Source organism: Mauremys mutica, chromosome 13 (assembly GCF_020497125.1).
Source record: "Mauremys mutica isolate MM-2020 ecotype Southern chromosome 13, ASM2049712v1, whole genome shotgun sequence".
Lineage (NCBI taxonomy): Eukaryota > Metazoa > Chordata > Testudines > Geoemydidae > Mauremys > Mauremys mutica.
The window spans coordinates 31,446,212-31,466,808 of NC_059084.1; the positions used below are offsets into that span (position 1 = coordinate 31,446,212).

General features: G+C 58.5%; 1 protein-coding gene across 4 annotated transcripts; it reads left to right on the forward strand.

The window, feature by feature from the left end:
* Positions 1-223: 223 nt before the first annotated feature.
* On the forward strand, positions 224-14,482 carry SLA2 (Src like adaptor 2). 4 transcript variants are annotated; one of them, XM_044984710.1, is made up of 8 exons: positions 224-904; positions 2,419-2,550; positions 5,495-5,594; positions 6,308-6,394; positions 8,397-8,500; positions 11,861-12,010; positions 12,851-12,983; positions 13,404-14,482. In XM_044984710.1, exons 2-8 carry the CDS (start codon positions 2,463-2,465, stop codon positions 13,549-13,551), a joined length of 810 nt encoding a protein of 269 aa, XP_044840645.1. In that variant the 5' UTR covers positions 224-904; positions 2,419-2,462; the 3' UTR covers positions 13,552-14,482. The 4 variants fall into 4 exon arrangements, with proteins under 4 accessions (XP_044840645.1, XP_044840644.1, XP_044840643.1 ...); XM_044984709.1 differs by having other exon boundaries at positions 225-904; positions 2,400-2,550; XM_044984708.1 differs by lacking the exon at positions 224-904 and having other exon boundaries at positions 2,533-2,550; positions 5,540-6,394.
* The last annotated feature ends 6,115 nt before the right edge of the window (positions 14,483-20,597 follow it).

Below are 20,597 nucleotides of genomic sequence, written 5' to 3' on the forward strand. Positions count from 1 at the left end.
AGGGGTTCAGCCATACATGGGGGGGTTCAGGTGTATGTACCTGTACTGGGGAGAGGGGTTCAGCCATACATGCCTATACATGGGGGGGGGGGGAGAGTCAGGTGTACATACCTGTACAGGGGGAGGGGTTCAGGTGTCTGTACCTGTATGGGGAGGAGGTGTGTGTGTGTGTGTGAGAGAGAGAGAGAGAGAGAGAGAACCCAGAGTCCAGTCCCAGGGAGGAATTCACCAGCTTGCCATGTTCTCAAGGCTGGCTCCAGAGTACAGGGTGTCTTGCCCCTGCACCCTTCCCCAGGGCTGCCAGCCAGCACCAGCAGATATGGGTCTGTCCTCATCCACAGTGACACTTGCCCCCATGGAAACAGGATGCTGCAAGCAGCTGCTCTCTGAGCAGAAACAGAAACCAGCGCTCCAGCCTCCTCTCCAGCACTTGCGCACGTCACAGGAAACATGAACGGGTCGTGGCTCCGAGGCCCCAGCCAGCTCCCTCCTGTCACACACCTCACACTCAGCAATAAGCTACACAGAAGTTTCTAGTACCAGAGGACAGCAGCACCTAGGAGAGAGACAGGGGCCTGCTGCCGGGGGGTTCTGAACAGCATAATCTAGCAGTTCGGAGAGCCTGCAGTGGTGGGCTCTGCACTGCACAGGGGAGCCACCAGCTGGGATAGCCTGCAGTGGTGGGCTCTGCACTGCACAGGGGAGCCACCAGCTGGGAGAACCTGCAGTAGTGGGCTCAGAGGAGTCCTAGTGCCTCCCTGTGTGCAGGTGGATTTTGCCCAGCACTGGAGTGACTCCTGCCCTAGGCAGCCTGCCGCAGCAGGAGGGGTGACACTGCAGACTCTGCACAGCATCTGCCAAGCTCTGAGGAGCCCTGTAGCGTCTTCGTTGAGATGAGAGTCAAGTAAGTGGAACAAGTTTTTCCTCCGGGGGAAATGGGGTGTTGGGGGCTGGTGATCTCTGGCCCAGGGGCCTGTTCTGAACAGATGGGCTGCACATAATGAAGACGGTGCTTTGAATACCCTGCCTGCTGTCAGATACCCTAATGAGGGAGGAAGGAAAGGGTGCAGCTGCCAACTGGTCAGCTCTCGCTCCGGTCCTGTTCCTCAGGGCAGCAGGGCTAGCACGTGCCCTGTTCAGTTGCTGTAGCTGTGTCTGAACCCGTTTTCTGTGGGCCCGGAGCTGAGTCAGAGGAAATGGGGGAGAGCTGTGACTGTACGATGGGACGCTGTGATAACATGCTCATCCCATTCAGCCCATGGGCTCAAAGCCCTTTACAAACAGTGATGAACTAAGGCTCACAGCCCTCCCTGTGAGATTGGGGTCATTTCACCCACCACTGAAATGCAGCCACCTCTGGGGTGTAGTGCAGCAGCTGTTAAAAAACTTGCAATGCCACCAAGCCCAGTTTGGAATTGGAGGTGAGGTGGGGGTGGCAGCAGAGGAAACAGATGTCCCAAGGGTCTGTGTGTATGTTCTGGTACTTAGGCGACAGGACAATGTGGCCTGCCATAGCCAGCTGACGCTGCTGGAAGTAGGGGGCAGTTAGCTACACAGGGCCTAGACCCCCACAGTGGCAGTTGGCCACCAGCCCTCTCTGGTAAGAATTACTCTGGTATCTTCAATGACCAGAGACAGGCAGGACCCTGGAGTGCTCTTAGGCACGAGATCTCCATGGCACCTGTGATCACTGCCCTGAGCCATTCCCTTGGGTCTCATTAGGAGGGGCAAATGCAGTGCTGTGTTGTGCAGCCCCTGGCCATTCTGTACCACTCTCCCCACCAGCCGGCTGCCCTGACCCGGTTAATGGGGGAGGCCCTGTCCAGATACGTCAAACTCTTCTCTGACATGACTCTGGGGCGATGCCCTACTGCCGTAAGCCCCCAGTTCCCCTTTGTGTTGCAGCAGGAACCTCTGGGCTCGGAGTGTTCCCAAGCCCACCCAGCCTGTGACACGCTGGGGCTGGTCAGGTTAAACCGAGAGCAACGACACAGAAAACCACCTAAACAAGGCTCCACAGGCCCTGTTGGCCCCAGTGCCTGTGCTCAGAGGGGCACAACACATAACAGCCAAATGGGGCCATTTTATAAACATGGCCGAGGCTAACGTGCCAATGAGCGGGGGCGTTGTATGGGTGGGTGTGAATGCGCAGGCCACCATCTCTCACGCCATGTAGCCCTGGCTGTGCATAGCTCAGGGCATGGCCCACCCTAGCAGGATGTGGCTCTGCCTGAGACCTTACGTTGAGAACCAGTCGGCCATTTGAAAGCCTCACTGAGGGCCCTTGCTGTGGCGGGGGGGGGGGGAGGGCAGGGATCCCACAAGACCAGGGGTGGACAGGGAGCAGCGCAGGCAGCAGCCCACAAGTTCAAGCATTTAGCCGTCCCTTGGTTTTTCAGCTTTCTCTCCCTGCTGCAGAAGGTCAGAGCTGTTTGCTGAGGCCCCACTGGTGCCCGGAAGTGATGGGAAGTTTGCCCAGCAGGAGCAAGCAGCTTGTCATTCAGCCCAGCCCAGCTGCTGCCATGCAGGCCACTGCCCCCGTGCAGACAGGTAGGAATCATGGCCCCTTTGCAGCCCTGAGCACCGGTGAGATGTGGGCTCAGAGTTCCCAGCCTGTGCACAACAACCCCATCCTGAATCCGTCCCATGGGGCACTGCAGCGCCCCCTTCTGCCCCATGCCTACCCTGTCATCATGCTAGTCCTGCTGGCTCAGCGCAGAGCCCTAGGAATCAGCCTCTTCCGTTGCCAGCAGGACACATGCGGCTCAGGTTCCAGCCTGTGGAGCATCACTGTTCAAAGCCGCCTGAAACCCTGCCATGTCCTCCAGCAGTGAGGGGGGCAGGGGTCTGGCTGCCCAATGGCCAGACCCAGCTTCTCTAGCATGGAGGAGCAGGACAGGGCACCGAGCACTTGCCTTTAGCGTGGGGAAGGGCTGGCAAGATGCCAAAGCTGCTGGCCCCTGAGGCACCAGTAATCTGCTCATTTCCCCTGGCTGGTTTGCACAAGGCTCCTCTCCCTCCCCATGCAGCTGCCCAGCTGATGTGCACTTCGGGGTGTCCTTTGCTGGGAGTCTGCCAGTGTCCCTCCACCCGCTCTGGCCCAGCTCTGAGGCATCCAGCACAGGCTCAGTCCAGGAGGAGTGAGGCTGGCAGGAAAGGCCGGCACCTCTTCCTGCACAGAATGAGGGCTGCATCTGACACGGCTCCTGCCTGTTTGCACTGGGCCCCTGCGGCCTGCAATGACCTGGGACGGTCTGAGCCAGGGCGTGCCCTAGGAGAGCTGGGAGGCAGGAGCATGCAGAGCCTGGCAGCAAGTCAGCCCCAGCTATGCAGGGGATGGCAGCAGGTGGCTGCATCCCAGCCCCACAGGCAGAGCAGAAGAAAACAGGCTGGTTCTTGGCTTTTCTAATGGGGTCTGAGAGCGGCTGGCGGGCCTGGCCTCAGCCGAGCCAACCTGCTCCAGCAATCCAGGCTGTGCTCCAAACAGGCAATTCTATTCCGCCTCTATTCAGCACTGGTGAGGCCACATCTGGAGTATTGCGCCGACTTCTAATGGCACCGATGGGTGCTCGACCCCCTGCGGCCCCTGGCCCCGCCCCGACTCCACCCCTGCCCAGCCCCCATTCCAACCCCTTCTCCAAAGTCCCTGCCCCAACTCTGCCCCCTCCCTGCCCCTATTCGATTCCTTCCCCAAATTCCCGCCCTGGCCCTGCCTCCTCCCCTGAGCACACCATGTTCCCGCTCCTCCCCCCTCCCTCCCAGAGCTTGCTACAGCTGTTTGGCGGCTGCAAGCATTGGGAGGTAGGCAGAGGAGCTGGGATGTGGCACGCTCAGGGAAGGAGATGGAGGAGGAGGTGAGGTGTGGCGGGGAGCTTGGCTGCCGGTGTGTGCAGATCACCCACTAATTTTTCCCCATGGGTGCTCCAGCCCCGGAGCTCCCACGGAGTTGGTGCCTATGATTGCATCCAGTTTTGGGCCCCCCACTACAGAAAGGATGTGGACAAATTGGAGAGAGTCCAGCAGAGGGCAAAGAAAATTATTAGGAGGTTGGGGCACATGACTTATGAGGAGAGGCTGATGGAACTGGGCTTATGTAGTCTGCAGAAGAGAAGAGTGAGGGGGGATTTGATAGCAGCCTTCAACTACCTGAAGGGGGGTTCCAAAGAGGATGGAGCTAGGCTGTTCTCAGTGGTGGCAGATGACAGAACAAGGAGCAATGGTCTCAACTTGCAGTGGGAGAGGTCTAGGTTGGATATTAGGAAAAACTATTTTACTAGGAGGGTGGTGAAGCACTGGAATGGGATACCTAGGGAGGTGGTGGAATCTCCATCTGTAGAGGTTCTTAAGGCCCAGCTTGACAAAGCCCTGGCTGGGATGATTTAGTTGGGGTTGGTCCTGCTTTGAACCTGGGGTTGGACTAGATGACCTCCTGAGGACTCTTCCAACCCTAATCTTCTATGATTCTATGAACTCATGGGCGTGAGCAAAACCCAAGTGACCTGTGGCTGGCTGGGCCTGGAACCAAGGCCTCTGGGGAAGCTGTGTACAGTGCAGAGCAGACATCCCACCCTTCCCCCCAGCACTGCTAGAAACCCTGCCCCTGCCCAGCGCCCTCCAGTGGTCATCTATAGCCCCTGCAACTAGACAAGTCCCACAGTGCCAAATGCAAGGGGCCCAGTGTGGGGCTGATACCGCCTCCCCCCCACACACTGTGGTTGCATGGGTGGGGGATGTAAATCCAAACAGGACTCCTGCAGTGGGAGCTAGTGCTGTGCTGCTGACCTCTCGCATGCAAATCTCACCGCCAGGCCCCCAAAAAGCATGAGATTGGCTTAAAATCCTTCAATTTAAAAAAAAAATCCTAATAGTTGGGTGGGGGGTGTCTTTGGCTGTAACTTTCTGAGGTGGGAGGGGCTGTGCTCTCCGGCTTGGGGGAGGGGGTGCGCTCCAGCTTTGGGGCTGTGCTCTCCGGCTTGTGGGGTCACGCTCTGTGGCGTCTGAGGTTGTGCTGTCCAGCTTGGGGGGTGGGGGGGTTGCACTCTGTGACTTTGGGGGGGGCGCTCTTCAGCTTCGGGGCCATGCTCTTCGGGTTGTGGGTGTCGCGCTCTCTGGCTTGGGGGTGTCGTGCTGTCCAGCTTGTGGGGGTCGCACTCTGTGGCTTTGGGGTGGTGCGCTCTTCAGCTTCGGGGCTATGCTTTCTGGATTTTGGGGCTGGCTGCTGACTTTTTCCTGTAAGCCCCGATACTCCTGCACCCCAGCTCTGGGAGCTGGGGCTCTAAAGAAAACATGACCTCTCACAAGAGTCAGTACTGCTGCCGGACCAGGGCATACCACAAAGTCTGTTCCTGCACATATCCCTTCTCTGGGCACCCGCTGGGAGCCGTGGGCCCGCTCACCCCGGCACTGCTCTGCCCCTCTCGTGAGGCCGCGGGCGCTGCCCCCGTGGGCAGGGAAGGGCAGTGCTGTGCTCTGAGATGCTGTGGTCTCTCGACAGGTCTGAACAGCTACGTGGCAGTTGCCTTGTGCTCTTTCCCCGCAGGGAGGGAGGCAGAGACCGTCCTGCGACCAGGCGAGCAGCTGAATGTCCTGTCTGAGTAAGTCCCAAATGGGAGCAGCCTGGCTGCCCAGGACTCAGCCCCAAGTGCTACCCCAGGGCCCGGACAGGAGACTGAGGCCTCCCCGGCCCTGGGGTGCTCACCAGGCTGTGCCCGAGCTCTCACTGTATTGTGCCAGGCTGGACCAGGTTGGCACATCGGGGCTCTGCCCCCATCCCCTCCCTGAGACACATGGCCTCTAAACACATGGCCACGGCCGCCAGCGCTGCAGCCTGTGGCTTCCCCAGGCCCTGGGGAGCTCTAGGAGAGGCTCTAGTCATATATTTCCCATGCCCTGCAATCCTGCCTGCTGGGACATATGTTGGAGCCTGCCTCTGGCCTGGGGCTCACACAGGCCTCTGCAGGGCGCCAGGAGCCAGATCGCAGAGACATCACAGGGGAGCAGCCTCTGCTGACCCATTCCTGGCTCCCGGCAAGCCTCGTGCCCCACGAGAACGGTGTTGGGCTTTGTGGGGACCGTGCCCTGCAGGCACATTTCAAGCTCCCATGGCATCGAGCCCCACTGCTTTGATTTCAGGAGCCCCCAGAAACTCAGACACGCCAACAAAGAGGCCCTTGGTGAGCTCAGTGGGCCGAGATGGCTGGCTGTACGTGCAGGGGGAAGGGGGACCAAGCCAGGCAAGAAGCTGCGGGACTACCAGCACAGCACAGCCATGGGCCTTGGCGTTCCTGGAAACTCTTCTCTCTTCCAGGGATGGGGAATGGTGGAACGTGGTGTCACTAGTCACCGGCAAGGAGTGTTCGGTCCCCAGCAGCCACGTAGCGAAGGTGTGGCACAGGTAGGAGCCTGCAGGCCTGACGTTATCAGTGCTGCTGTTTAGTGCTGTATTACGGCAGTGCGGGGTCAGGGCCCCTAGCGCCGGGTGCTGCACAGACACAGGAAGGCACGGCCCCTGCAAACACTCCCATGCAAGCAAATGTGGTGGGAATACACAGGAGAGTAGCGTTACTGGTGGCTGTTTGCAGGCTGGGTGAGTCACCTGGGGCTCCGCAGGCCGTAGGTGCCCACGGGCTCAGTGCACTCTGGCAGTGCCGGGGGCCCAGAGCCCCACCCAGGCGCCTCACAGACACACAGCTAGGGAGGAAAGGCGGCAGTCTCCATGCTCCAGGCCACCTCTCCCGTCTCTGCTGGCGCTGTCCACATGGTCTCAGGGCATGGGGGGGCTGAGATGGGGGCCTGTCCCGGGACTGAGGCTGGCGCATGCAGGGGCCACCCAGCTGCTGTCGGAGGACAAAGCTGCATGGCCTCTCTGGTCAGGGGGTCGGGCTCTAGGTGAAGCGCAGGCAGCCCTAGAGCTGAGCATGTGGCACACTCTGCTACCCAGATGGCAGGGAGCTCACATGCAGCTGAGACCCCCCTGAGTGACACCCACTGAGCCACAGCTTCCTCTCCCCTCCCCCCAGCTATTGTCTCCTGCTCCTCCCAGCGCTGGGGCTGAAATGCAGAACTCAGGCCCCACTAGATGCGAAACCAACCACTTTGCAGTGATTCTCCAGAATATGCTTTGGGATTTGTACCGTGGCAGCCCCAGTCACAGCCCAGGCCCCACTGTGCTAGACGCTGGCCACACAGAGTGGCACTGACAGGCCAGCATGCGGGAGACCCTCAGCTGTTCCTTGGAGTGAATTTCAAATTGGCCCAGATGTGTCAGTTGGCTCCATGGTGCTGGGCTTTCATCCTGGACTAGCCACGTTGCCAGGCATGCTGGGGTAGGTTAGGGACATTCGGGAAGTGGAGCGATGCCAGCTGACTGAGGAATGGCCGCTATAATAATTGCTTTTTTGTAGTGCCCAAAACATGTAGGTGCTTCACAGATCTGGGCCATGGCCTAGAACATCCAGCGTCACTAGAGCTCCCTCTCGGCAGTGGCTCTGGAGCCGTAGAATGACCCATCGGGAGCAAGGACACTAAATGCCCTGGAGAATTGTGCAGTTAGTTCACAGCCAGTAAAAGCCAGCTGAGCAGACCTCCCCCCCCCCCCCCGGCCCCGCTTTCCCACCTCCTGAAGGGTTCCCATGGTCCTGCTCCTCTCCCCTGGATCTGCCCCCAGGGCAAACACTGCTCTGGAAGGCAGGCTGAGTGGGAGCCTGAGAAACCAAATATTGGGCTTGTGTCCTGCAGCTGCAGAGTTTCTGCTGCCACCTCATATGGGCCGGCTGTGGCCAGTGATCAGCTTGCAGCCCTGGGTGCTGCAAGATGTGGTGCTGGTGTTGCTGAAGCCTCAGCGTGGTGCCAGGGGCTCTGTGCTGCCTTCAGTGTGGTGCTGACAGAGGGCTGGGGGCAGTGCTCCAGGAAGATGCAGCCTGACGGGTTGGGTTCTTGGCTGAACACGGTAGTTAGCTTCCTGGAGACCATGTTATTCCTGTTGTGCCATTGAGTCCTGACCACTTGTGGGCGTGGAAGGCACCTTGGGGTTCCTGTGTGTGGGAGAGGTGTAACAGTGCTGCCTGACCCATCCGCCTTCCTACATTCCCCTTGCTTTTCGCTGCCGGTCTCCACGCCCACACTGTATTGCTGTGTGCTGTTAGCCAGCCAGCGCAGCCGTTTCAGAGGCAGCCTGGGCCAAGTGTAATGAATGGCCTGGACCCCCAGGGAACATGTGGCTGGCGTGGGAGCCAGGAATGGGACCACCCAGTCTGTCCCCTGCCAAGGCAGGGCTGTCCCCATAGTGGGGGAGGGCTGAGCCCTGCCTGTTCTGGGGGGCAGGGCGCTGGGGTGGCCCAGGAGTGGGGCTGCCTGCTGCCACCCTCTGGTGCTCAGTGTCCTGTCATTGCTGCCAGGTGGCTGTATGAGGGCGTTAGCCGGGAGAAAGCCGAGGAGCTGCTGCTTCTGCCGTGCAACCACAGTGGTTCCTTCCTGATCCGAGAGAGCCAGACCAGGCAAGGTAAGTGACTCCACAGAGCCGCTGCCAAGCACCCACTACCTGCCAGCCGGGCTGGAGCTGAGGGGCAGGAACCATGGGGCTGCTTCCTCTTAGTGAGCAGGAGTCTTGCAGCGAGATGCCTGGGCACTGCCCAACCCGAGGCTACCAGCCCCACATGTGGGCAGTGTCCCAGCCCCAGAGCTCACCTCACAGCGCCTCCTGCCATGCCCGGACTGTCCCTGATGGGCGAAGGGCTCCAGGGTCACCGAGATTTCTGGGCTGCTGCCATCAGCGTGGCTGAGGACAGAGTCTAGCCTGAGCTGGCACCTGTTGTTGGGCACAGCCTGGCACCTGAGCAGGGAATTTCTGTGCACCCCCCAGCCCAGCCTGGCCTCTCCCCGGAGGGTGGCTCATGGGAAATGACAGAGATGGGGCAAAGGGCTCTTGGGTCCCAAGCGCATGAGAGCTGCTGCTGGAATTGCTGCTAAAAGGCTGCTCGTTGAAAGAGCCACCAAACTGGCCCCCACACACCCTGGGGGAGCACAGAGCCTGGGGGGTGGGCCTTCGCTGCTTGCTCCTTGGGGCTGTGTGTGAAAGGGAGGGCTGGTGTGAGGGGAAGTTCACCCACTGTGGTGGCTGTTTGCCAGGCTAGGCGAAGCAGCAGCAGCACACCTGTTTCCACTGAGGTCAGAGCCCTGCTCTCAGGTGTGATGTTGGCACCTTTCCAGTTCTGCGCTACTGCTGCAGGCTGGGGCTGAAATGGCCCCAGCATAACTTAGAGCGGCCCCAGGGCACAAGCAAAGATTTTGCTGAAAATCCTGGGCTCTCTTAGAAGTGTTAGCTCCCCCTCGGTGCTAGTGGAGCAGGGCTGGGGTCCAGAACTGGACCTGTACCTTTCCCTAAAAGCCCTGCTAAATCAACCATTAGCGATCCAAGGCGGGGGCTGGCTGCTGCTGAGGAGTGACAGCCCAACAGGTCAGAGCTGAGTCAGGCCCGGGCTGTTCGGTCCCGGCTGGCCCAGCATGGCCACAGCATGCGCCGTCCCCAAGGGAAGCACAAGCTCTTTAAAAGTGGGAGCCTGCCCCTGCACACACCAGCTGCTGTGTGTTGTGCTCACGATTCCCGTTGCCTTCCCCAGGGCCACTTCCGGTAGGAAGCAGGCACCTGCTGGCTCAGGGGCCAGACGATCAACAGTTTCAAGGGCTGAGTTTGATGTGTTATTGACTGAGGTCTCCTGCCTCATCTGCGGTGCACATGACGGCGATGTATAGAACAGTTGCCTTATCTCCGATCACTTGCACCTGCAGCTTTAGCTGGCTGCCGAGCCCAGCGGTTTCCTGAGTACACTGGGTTTGTGTCACACTTCCCTCCCCCCCACTCCACTGCCCCCAGGCAGAAAGCTTCCTTCAGCATTCAGTTACCAGCGTAGGAACTGAAAACTGTGGTGTGCGTGCCGGGACAGGGGAGCGACCCCGCCAGCGGGCTGGCCAGTGTGCATCAGTGAGCTTCCCGCAGGTGGGGCTCCCTCCCGCACTGCTAGATGGGGATAAGCACACAGCCCAGGGTGCTGCCTGCAACCAGGCAGCCAGCTGGCTCTCTGGAGCGGGTGTTCCAAGGACAAGAGGGTGTCTCACCTTGTCTGATGTGGGGGCAAGAGGGTCATGGGCGGCAGGTTTATAGAAATTTTGGTGGTGCCCAGCACCCACCCCTGCCCAAACTCCACCCCCCCAAAAACGCCACCTCCCACCTGCCCAAGGCTCTGGGAGGAGGTCTGGGGTGCAAGGTGCAGATGCTGGGAGGGAGTTTGGGGATGGGAGGGGGTGTGGAGGGAGGGGGTGCAGGCTCTGGGAGGGAGTTTGGGGGTGCAGGGGTGGGGGCTGGATTTGGGGTGGGGCTGAGGATGAGAGGTTTGGGCTGTGGGAGGGGGCTCAGGGCTATGGCAGAGGGGTGGGGTGAGGGCTGTGGGGTGGGGCTGGGGATGAGGGGTTCATGATGCAGGAGGGGGCTCAGGGCTAGGGCAGAGGGTTAGGGTGCGGGGGCGGTGAAAGCTCTGGCTGGGGGCTCTGGGGTGGGGCTGGGCTGGGGATGAGTTTGGGGTGCAGGCAGGCTGCTCTAGGATAGGGGCCAGAGAGGAGGACTCACCCCAGCCCTTTCCCTGCCAGCAGCAGTGAGCTCTGGGGTAGGGACCCCCTTTCCCGACGCCTCTTCCCGCCCCCCCCCAGCAGCACACTCACCCCCACCACTGTCACTGCATGTGCTCGTAGGGCCCCTCTCAGGTCCAGGAATCTCCCTCGCCTCCCCCATGGGTGCCGGGGATTGCTGCGTGCGCCTCCTCCACTGCTGTTGCCCCTGACTGTAACCTCACTGAGGGTGGGGGATGGGGCTGCCTCCTTGCCCAGCATGGGGCAGGAGTGGTGACTGCGGGCGGGGAGGGGGGGCATGCTGATGGAGGGTCCCACTGTAAAAGGGAAAGGTCTGAGGGGGAACTGCAGGCTCAGTCAGTCTGCCCTGGCAGTCGATATGGGGGGTGCTAGCAGGGCCGGCTCCAGACCCCAGCGCGCCAAGCGCGCGCTTGGGGTGGCATTTTGCCGGGAGGGCGGCAGGCGGCTCCGGCGGACCTTCCGCCGCGGGACCAGCGCACCCTCCGCAGGCACATCTGCAAGAGGTCCCCCGGAGCTGCGGGACCGGCTACCGCCAGCGCGCCTCCTGCGGCATGCCGCCCTGCTTGGGGCGGCCAAATTCCTAGAGCCGCCCCTGGGTGCTAGGACCCTGCGGCAGCAGTTGCTGCAGGGAGGCAAGCTGCACGGAAGAGGCAGGGACGCTCTGCTCCCTTCGGGGCCCGGGGACGTGCACGGGGCCAGCAAGGGGGGGGCTGGGTGACACTCGAGGGAGGCACGGAGGGGCAGCAGGTGGGGCCGGGGGGGGAGACCTGGCCCCAAACATTGGTGGAGCTGGGCCCCTGGGCTCTGAATATTGCTGGTGCCCAGGCACCACGTGGGTATATAACTTGCCCATGGGTCAGCCGGCATAAGGGCCTGCAGCCTCACGGCTGTCCAGCAGCTGATCAGCTTGGCTTGTGGCACAGAACATTGGCCAGTCAGACCCCAGCTTGTGAAAAATCTCATTTTGCTGCTGTCAATTGGCCGATGTGCCCAATAGGTCTGTTCCCTTCGCCAAATCAGCGTGCAGTGTTCAGCTCCGCTCATAGTCTGCAATGCTCCTAACCCCCCGGGGCCTGTGCCATGGGCTTGGGCCCAGAGCAGTTGCAATGAAGCCGACGTGCTGGTGTGGCAGGACCCCTCTGCCCCAACTCAGCGCTGTGCCCCCGGCCGTGGTAGTGTGCTAGAGCCAGGCTTTGCATCGTGATCGCTCCCCTTGCAGGCTGCTACTCCTTGTCAGTCAGGCGGACCAACCACTCCTCCTGGGACTCCGTCAAACACTATCGCATCAACCGCCTGGAGAACGGCTGGCTCTACATCGCCCCACGCCTCACCTTCCCCAGCCTGCAGGAGCTGGTGGACTATTACTCCGGTAACCGCCTGTGCCCCAGTGGGAAGTGGATGGTCAATGTGCGCAGCCCTGGGCCTGCAGAGCCCCAAAGACCGGGGAGGTGGGAGGAAGGAGTGGGGGAGAAAAGGAGACTCACCAAAGAGCTCTGGGCGCCAAGCTCACCCTGGGACAGCCAGAGTGCAGGGACTGGGCAGGCAGCCCCAGCCCCCCCCCCCCGTTCCTCCCCAGCCTGGGCTCTTAGCCCCATTTTCTGGGGTGGGGGGCAGGGGTGCATGAATCCAGGAATAGACCCTTGTCTTTAGGGATGGTGCTGCTTGGAGCAGGCGTAAGGGCCCCGGGTTAGTATCACCCCTCCGTGCTGTGCCCCCTCCCAGTGCCTGCCTCATGACATGTCCAGTGAGGAGTGTGCAGCCCAGAGCCAGGCTTGGCCACATCTGACTACGCTGCCCCCAATGTACTTGGGGGGGCTGCATGCTCTTCCCTGCTCACCCCAAGCCCATCCCACTGTGCACGTGACTTGCAGGAGTCACGGCTGCAGAAATGTGTCTGCAAAGCAGGCCTGTGGGTGCTGGGTGTGGTCTAGCCGCCCAGCATCTCTCAGCAGAGTGCTCCAGCCCCCCAGCAACGAGCAGCCTGCACTACGTGACCCTGAACGGCAGTGCTCACTGGCCTGCTCTACTCAGTTCCAGCTGCCCCTTGGTGTGAGCAGGGCGCCTGTCAGTGCAGCTGGCACCCCAGCAGAGGAGCCAGCCTGCGTGGCCACGCACCAGTGCATGTTTCTGTGCTGCATGCAGGGTGTGCATGTTCCGGGGGCGGGTGAATGGGACACCATTGCTGATGCTCCCTGCTTCTCTGCCCCAGAAATCGGGGACGGGTTGTGCTGCCTCCTCAAGGAGCCGTGCTTCATCCAAGGAGCAGTTCGCGTCCCAGCCCAGAACCTGGCCCCGCCTGTGGTCGTCAAGAAATCGTCTCTCAACTGGCAGGAGCTTGACAGGTAGGAAGCTGCTGGCAGCGGAGGGTGCTGCCCCTCACTCGTGCAGGGGCTGGAGCGGCTCCACTGCTCTTTGGGATGGCAGGAGTGGAGCCCTCCTTGTGCACTGGGGAGGAGCCCTGCTGTGGGGAGACCTGCAATGCCCCCTGCCCACTCCTTGCCCATCTGGGTGCAGGCTCTAGGGTGCCTGGTTCCCAAGGTCTGGGTGCTGAGCAGGGAGGGGGCCTTCAAGGACCCACCAGATGCAAAGGGATGCAGCAGCTCAGGCTGGGGCCTGTCTGCCTCTAGGCTGGTGCTGGTGCTTAGCTTTGGTGCCAGTAATGCTGACACTGGCTAGAGTGGGGGGCAGGGCCAGGTCCGGCGGGTGCCAGGCTGCTGGTGAATAGCGTGACTGTGCTAAGCATCCCTCTCTTCTGTCTGTAGCTCGGCCCTGTTTTCAGAGGCTCCAGCCCCAGAAGGGGAGTCCCCTGTCAGCCTGGGCCTGCGGGAAGCCATCAGCTCCTACCTCTTTCTGACGGAAGAGCTGCCCCCGGAGAAGGGCGAGAAGGGCAGTCTATGGAAGAGCGCCTGAGGGTGCCATACCCAGCACATGGCGCCAGGGACCGTGGGGCTGCAGTCTCAGCCAACCAAGCTGCTTCTCCAGCCCCTGGACTTTTACCCCCCACACACCATATAAATTATTAGTCTGATGCAAAGTAATTTATTGCAGCAGCGCTGCTCTGAGCTGTTCCCCCAAGCTGGCCTTGTCTCATGTTTGAACCTGGCTGGTTGGGTGGGGTGGTCCGGGTGCTTTTGACCTGACTTAGGTCCAGCTGGGCCTGGATCCACTGCTCGCTGCAAGGAACCCAGCGCCTGCTGCTCGGAGTCACTCTCTCACCTCCAGTGCTGGCAGCTTTGGCTGAGCTTACTCCCAGCACACAAGCAGCCTCTGAGGACGCCTTACCGGGCCCAGTGGCCAGAAGGAAAGAACGTGCTAGAAAGAGGAGTTTGGGGTGAATTATAATGTACAGAGGCCCTGTTATGTGCTGTGTGTAAGAGAGTTCGATGCCAGTGCACGTGACGCTCTGACTGACTGGCCTTGCCTAACACTGAATACAACAGACAGAGACAGGGCAGAATCAGCCTGCAGCCCTCAGTCCAGACCTGCATGCTCCATACACAGCGCTGGCCAACTCCAGGCTCACGGCCCCTCCGAGCACCAGCACCGGCCTGAGAGCGGGGGCCATCGCCAACTGCAGGCTCCCATGTCTGACGTCAGCCTGTCATCATGGGCCTGCAGCAGAGAAAGCCAAGTGCCTCTCCACACATGCTGCGAAGACAAACTCCCCTAAAGCCAGGCCATGCAACCCTGGTAAGACACTGGCCTGGCCCAAGCAGTTCATAAAGGGGCCATGAGCCTGAGGCCAGGAAATGGCTTCCAACTACTGGGCTGTAGTTGTCAACTGAAATAAAATGCAAATACTGAGCTGTGTCCTGTGGCAATGGCACCAGCACGTCCCCCACACCCGACAGGTCATGCCCCTAGGACAGGACTCTCATGCAGTTTAGCTCATGTAATGTATCCAATACGCGGTGCAGAGGCTGCGTTTCCAGATTTCATGCAAAATCGGCATGTAAAAATTTGGCCTATTAAAGTGGTTGAGGTTTGGGCCAGGTGTGCTAGGGGCTGTGCAAAGCACTCGCTCCTGACTCCCAGCAAGGGAGAGGGCGAGCCCAAGGCCTTTGCCAGATGGCTGTCGGGGAGTTGCTCTCTCCTCCGCAGCTTCCCTACACCCCCTCAGTCTCCTGGGCTTTTCCTGCCAGGCTGGGACAAAAGAAAATCCAACAGAGTTTTGAGACTAACAAATTTAGCGTCAAGAATTGAGAAAACAGTATTAGGCATGGCATGGGTGCTTCCTTAAACCAGGTTGCCTCCAGCTTTTTGCTCCTACCTCAGCCAGTGCTACCTTTCCCCATGCTGGGGCTTACGGAGCTCTCTTCGGGCTGGACGCTGAGCCGGATCACAGTGTCATGCCCTTGGGTGCAATTAGGGCTGCAAACCCTCCCAGCTTGGCTGGGAGTCTCCAAGCATCAGAATCACTCTCCCGGTGGCTACTGACACCAATCTGGGAGATTTTAATAGGCTGCTAAAAGTACGGTCAGCAGCGCAGCGGGGCTAAGGCAGGCTCCCTGCTCTGTCTCCACACAGTTCCCAGAAGTGGCTGGCACGTCTGGCTCCTAGCCACAGGGGTGGCCGGGGGTGTTTGTCTCCATGCATGGTTGGACAGGCCGGCTGCGTCTGGGAGCTGCCCAAAGTAAGCACCGCCTGGTCGGAGTCTGCATTCCTCACCCCCTCCTGCACCCCAACCCCCTGCCCCAGGCCTGGGCCCCCTCCCGCATCCAAACTCCCTCCCAGAGCTCGCACACGGCACCCCGACCTGCACCCCACTCCCCAGGCACAGTCTGGAGCCCTCTGCCACTCCGACCCTCTTGACCCCCTCACCCCAAACCCCTGCCCCAGCCTGGTGAAAGTGAGTGAGGGTGGGGGAGAGGCAGGAGTGGGGATGGAGTGGGGGGCAGGGCCTCAGCGAAGAGATGGGGTGGGGCAAGGGTGTTTGGGTTTGAGCAATTAGACAGTTGGCAACCCTAGGTGAAATTCAGGCCAGTCAGAGGGCATGTTGCTGCCTACCCTGCAACCCTGGGTGCCTTTAATCCCCCCTGCATTTCAGTATGGACCCATGGGGCCTGGGCCAGTTGGGGTGCCCCCCCAAGGCAGGATACTGGCCCTGCCCTACCTCTACCCTCTGATACTCTCCCCCTGCACTCTCGCCCAGCAAGGCCAGAGGCAGGAGAGCACTGAGCATATTGCCCCTGCGTGGGACCCCCCACCCCCCGCAGCCCCTCTCCTGCCCCCTTCCTCCCACACAGAGCTGCCTCCCCCCACAGCCCCTCGCCTGCCTCCTCCCTCCCATGCAGTGCTGCCCCCCCACAGCGACTCTCCTGTACCTTCCTCCCTCCCTCCTGCACAGAACTGACACACACCCCCACAGCCCCTCTCCTGACCCGCACAGGGCACGCACGGCACTCCCCCTTAGCCCTTCTCCTCTCCCCATGCAGAGCTGCCCCCCCCAGCCCCTTTCCTGCACCGCTCCCTCCTACACCAAGCCTGCCCCCGAGCCCCTCGCCTGATCCCCTTACTCACACAGAGCTGCCCCCCCACATAGCACTCCCCCTAAGCCCTTCTCTCCCCATGCAGAGCTGCCCCCCAGCCCCTTCCCTGCACCCCCTCCCTCCCACATAGAGCTTCCCCCTGAGCCCCTCCCTCCCTCCCACCCACACAGAACTGCTCCCCCACACGGCGCTCTCCCTGTGCAGAGCTGCCCCCCATCTCCCTCCCGTGCAGAGCTGCCGCCTGTGACAGAGTCACAGGTCTGATGCACTGGAACTTCTGTATGAAGCCAGCCAGGGCTTGTGGGGGCAGGGGAGGGAGAGAGAGGGGGGGTCGTGGCTCCCTGCAGTCATGCAGTCCAGGGCAAGGTGCCTCCTCAGCTATGGCCGTTCTGATCTGACTTTGGAGCATTCAGCGTCCGTTTACAGTCCCCCTGGTGGGTCCAGCTGGACGGGATCCCTGGGGAACGCCAGAGGGCCCTACACCCCCACTCCGCAGTCAGACATTACTCTCAGCCAGCGTGTAAAACAGGTGGTTTATTAGTCAACAGGAACACAGTGTAGAACAGAACTTGTTAGCACAGAAATCAGCACCTTTCAGCAAAGTCCCCAGCACCTCTCCTGCCCCCTCCCGCCCATTCAGACAGTAGCAGTCTGCTGGCCTTTTAAGGCGGGCCTGCATTCCAGTTGTGCTCTGGTCAAGGTTGCTATACAGTGGGAGAAATTGTTAAAAGGTGTTCAACCCCCACTGCCAGTGACCTGCCCTCTAGACTTGGGAACTCTCCCTTGGGGGTCATTGGGCTGCCTTAGATACCATGACTTACAGCTGCAAGTCATGCTGCATAGGGACTGGCTATATAAGCAGCACCACTTATTGAGAGAGGCTGCTCCTGTCCAGCTCCCTAACACTTCCCCCCCCCCCCCCGGCCAATGCAGGACTCCATTCCCCAGCAGCAGGAGCACTCTGCACTTCAGACAGGCTAAATATGGGGGCAAGGGATCGGGGGGGGGGGGGATTATAGTGGATCACAAGCTAAATATGAGTGAACTGTGTAACACTGTAGCAAAAAAAAGCAAACATAATTCTAGGATGTATTAACAGGAGTGTTGTAAGCAAGACCTGAGGAGTAATTCTTCTGCTCTACACCGCACTGATTAGGCCTCAACTAGTGTATTTCCGGAAAGATGGCAACAAACTGGAGAAAATCCCAGAAAAGAGCAACAAGGAGGAGGGAGAACATTTGTTTTTCTTACCGCTAAGGACAGGAGAAGATGCAATGGGCTTAAATTGCGGCAAGGGAGGTTTAGGTTGGACATTAGGCAAAACCTCCTGTCAGGGTGGTTAAGCACTGGAATAAATTGCCTAGAGAGGGTGTGGCATCTTCATTGTTGGGGATTTTTAAGAACAGTTTTGACAAACCCCATCAGGGATGGTCTAGACCAGGGGTTCTGAAACTAGGGGGTCACAACTCTTCAAGGGAATCACAAGATTATTATATGGGGTGGTGGTCACGAGCTGTCAACCTGTGCCTAGCGGTGCTCCAGCTGTCAGTCATGCATGGAGAGCAGCGGCTGCTGGCGAGCCACCCAGCTCTAAAGACAGCGCTGCCCCCAGCACACAGGGCAGGGTGGCATGGTGGGGGTCATCACGGCCTGAAATATTTTGAAAGGGGGTGTGACCGTGTACCTCATAAGGCTTTATGGCAATATGCTTCTGAATGCATATATATGACAGAACTGGAATATGTTTTATGCTACATATGCCATGTAACATCGCTCTGTAAAGGTTATGATCTACTGAATCTATGCATCCTATTTGCATGCATGTGTCATTGTTGTATTCGAATTTATGAATATTGGCTGCATACATGCTTGATTTCTAAGTAGCCTTAGTAAAGCATTTGGTCAGCGTCTTAAGAAAGGAATGTGCAAATTAAGTGCCTAATCAAGAAACACTTAAAGGACAATGAATCTTGGAAGGCTTCCATCTACACAAGAAGTCTACCTGAAGACGTTCAGGGTAGCATGTAAACAATGGCTGCTGCCTGTAAAAAATGAGTCATGCATGGACATGTGACTTGCCCATGTGACTCCAAAACTCCATCGTGGAGCTGGACTTTGCATAGGAGAGAGGAGGGGGTCTCCACCCATAAGAGAAAGTCTATTTAAACCCCTGGGCAACCCCTTCATTTGGTCTTCAGTTGGCTCAAGAGATGGCCTCTCCACCCCCAAGGATACCTGAGGGGTGTGAGTGATTGCTGGACCCAGACTAGGAGACTAGTCTGTAAAAGAGAGCTTACTGAGGGTGAGGTTTTTATCTGTATTCAGTTTTCTTACTGTATTAGACATACACTTGCATATCCTATTTTATTTTGCTTGGTAATTCACTTTGTTCTTTTACTACTTGGAACCACTTAAATCCTATTTTCTGTATTTAATAAAATCACTTTTTTACTTATTAATTAACCCACAATATGTATTAATAGCTGTGCGGGGGGGACCCAAATAGCTGTGCCTATCTCGCTCTCATAAATTGTTCACCCACTATAAGCTTTATACAGGGCAAACCGATTTATTTGGGGTTTGGACCCCACTGGGAGTTGAGCATCTGAGTGTTAGAGACAGGAACATTTCTTAGGGCTTGGCTACACTTACAAGTTGCAGCGCTGGGAGTTACAGCGCTGGTCGTGCAGCTGTGTAGGGCCAGCGCTGGAGTGTGGCCACACTGACAGCTACCAGCGCTGCAGTGTGGCCACACTTGCAGCACTTTCCAGTGCTGTATTGAGAGGTGCATTGTGGGCAGCTAGCCCACAGAGCACCTCGTCCCATTTTGGCGCTGAGTATTGTGGGAAGGGGAAGGAAGTGTGTGGGTCATTCCGCTTCCTGTGCCAACGCCCCGTGGTGCATCGCTTCACATCCCAGCATTCAGTCTTTCCAGCAACGTTTGGCGCCATTGTGAGTGTCTTTCTGTTACTGTGTGTGAATTGCGATTTCTGTGGGAAATGGAGCCCGAGCTGCTGAGGACTGTGCTGATGAGTGTCACCAGCACAAGACGTTTGGCAGTCGAGCTATTCCTTCAGCTCCAAAGTGACAGTGAGGAGTCTGACAATGATATCGATATCGATTTGCCTGCCGCGTGTGACACTACAGTGCTTGTGGCATTCACGGAAATGCTCAGCACCGTTGAACGCCGCTTTTGGGCTCGGGAAACAAGCACTGACTGGTGGGATCACATCGTCATGGAAGTCTGGGATGACGAGCAGTGGCTGCAGAACTTTCGTATGAGAAAAGCCACTTTCATGGGACTGTGTGCTGAGCTCGCCCCCACTCTGCGGCGCAAGGACACAAGATTGAGAGCTGCCCTGACGGTGGAAAAGCGGGTGGCTATTGCAATCTGGAAGCTGGCAACTCCAGACAGCTACCGGTCGGTCGGGAACCAGTTTGGAGTGGGAAAGTCGACCGTTGGAATCGTTTTGATGCAAGTTTGCAAGGCAATTAATCGCATCCTGCTAAGAAAGACCGTGACTCTGGGGAGCGTGCAGGACATTGTGGATGGCTTTGCACAAATGGGTTTCCCTATCTGTGGAGGGGCGATAGATGGGACGCATATTCCTATTCTGCCCCCCCCCCCCCACCTGGCATCAGAGTATGTTAATTGTAAGGGGTATTTCTCTATGGTTCTCCAGGCGCTTGTGGATCACCGTGGGCGTTTCATTGACATTTACACAGGCTGGCCTGGAAAGGTGCATGATGCACGCATCTTTCGGAACAGTGGCCTGTTCAGGAAGATGCAGGCAGGGACTTTTTTCCCAGACAGGAAGATCACAGTAGGGGACGTCGAAATGCCCATTGTGATCCTTGGAGACCCCGCTTACCCGTTACTGCCTTGGCTCATGAAACCCTATACAGGGAAGCTTGACAGGAGCAAGGACCGGTTCAACTACAGGCTGAGCCGGTGCCGAATGACTGTGGAGTGTGCTTTTGGGCGTTTAAAAGCCCGCTGGAGATCCTTGTATGGGAAGCTAGACTTGGGGGAAAGCAGCATCCCCGCGGTTATATCCGCTTGCTGTACCCTCCATAATATTTGTGAAGGGAAGGGTGAAACATTGTCAGGCATGGACCACCGAGGTTCAAGTCCTGGAGGCTGAATATGCACAGCCAGAGAGCAGGGCTAATAGAGAGGCCCAGCACAGGGCTTCAAGGATTAGGGATGCCTTGAGGGAAGAATTTGAGGCTGAAAGCCAACAGTAATGTTTGCTGCCTTGCATGGGAGTGAATTGCACTGTTTACACTGTTATTTTATTATCCCTAATAATAATATGATTTGCAGTGCCTCTTTCTTTACTGGGCTAAGGTATCTTTCACTATCTGCTATAATAAAGACTGTTTTCAAAGCCAAGTATTGTTTTATTGAAAAGAAAAAAACTTCCTTGACAGACAGACAGACACACACAACATTTCATGAACACA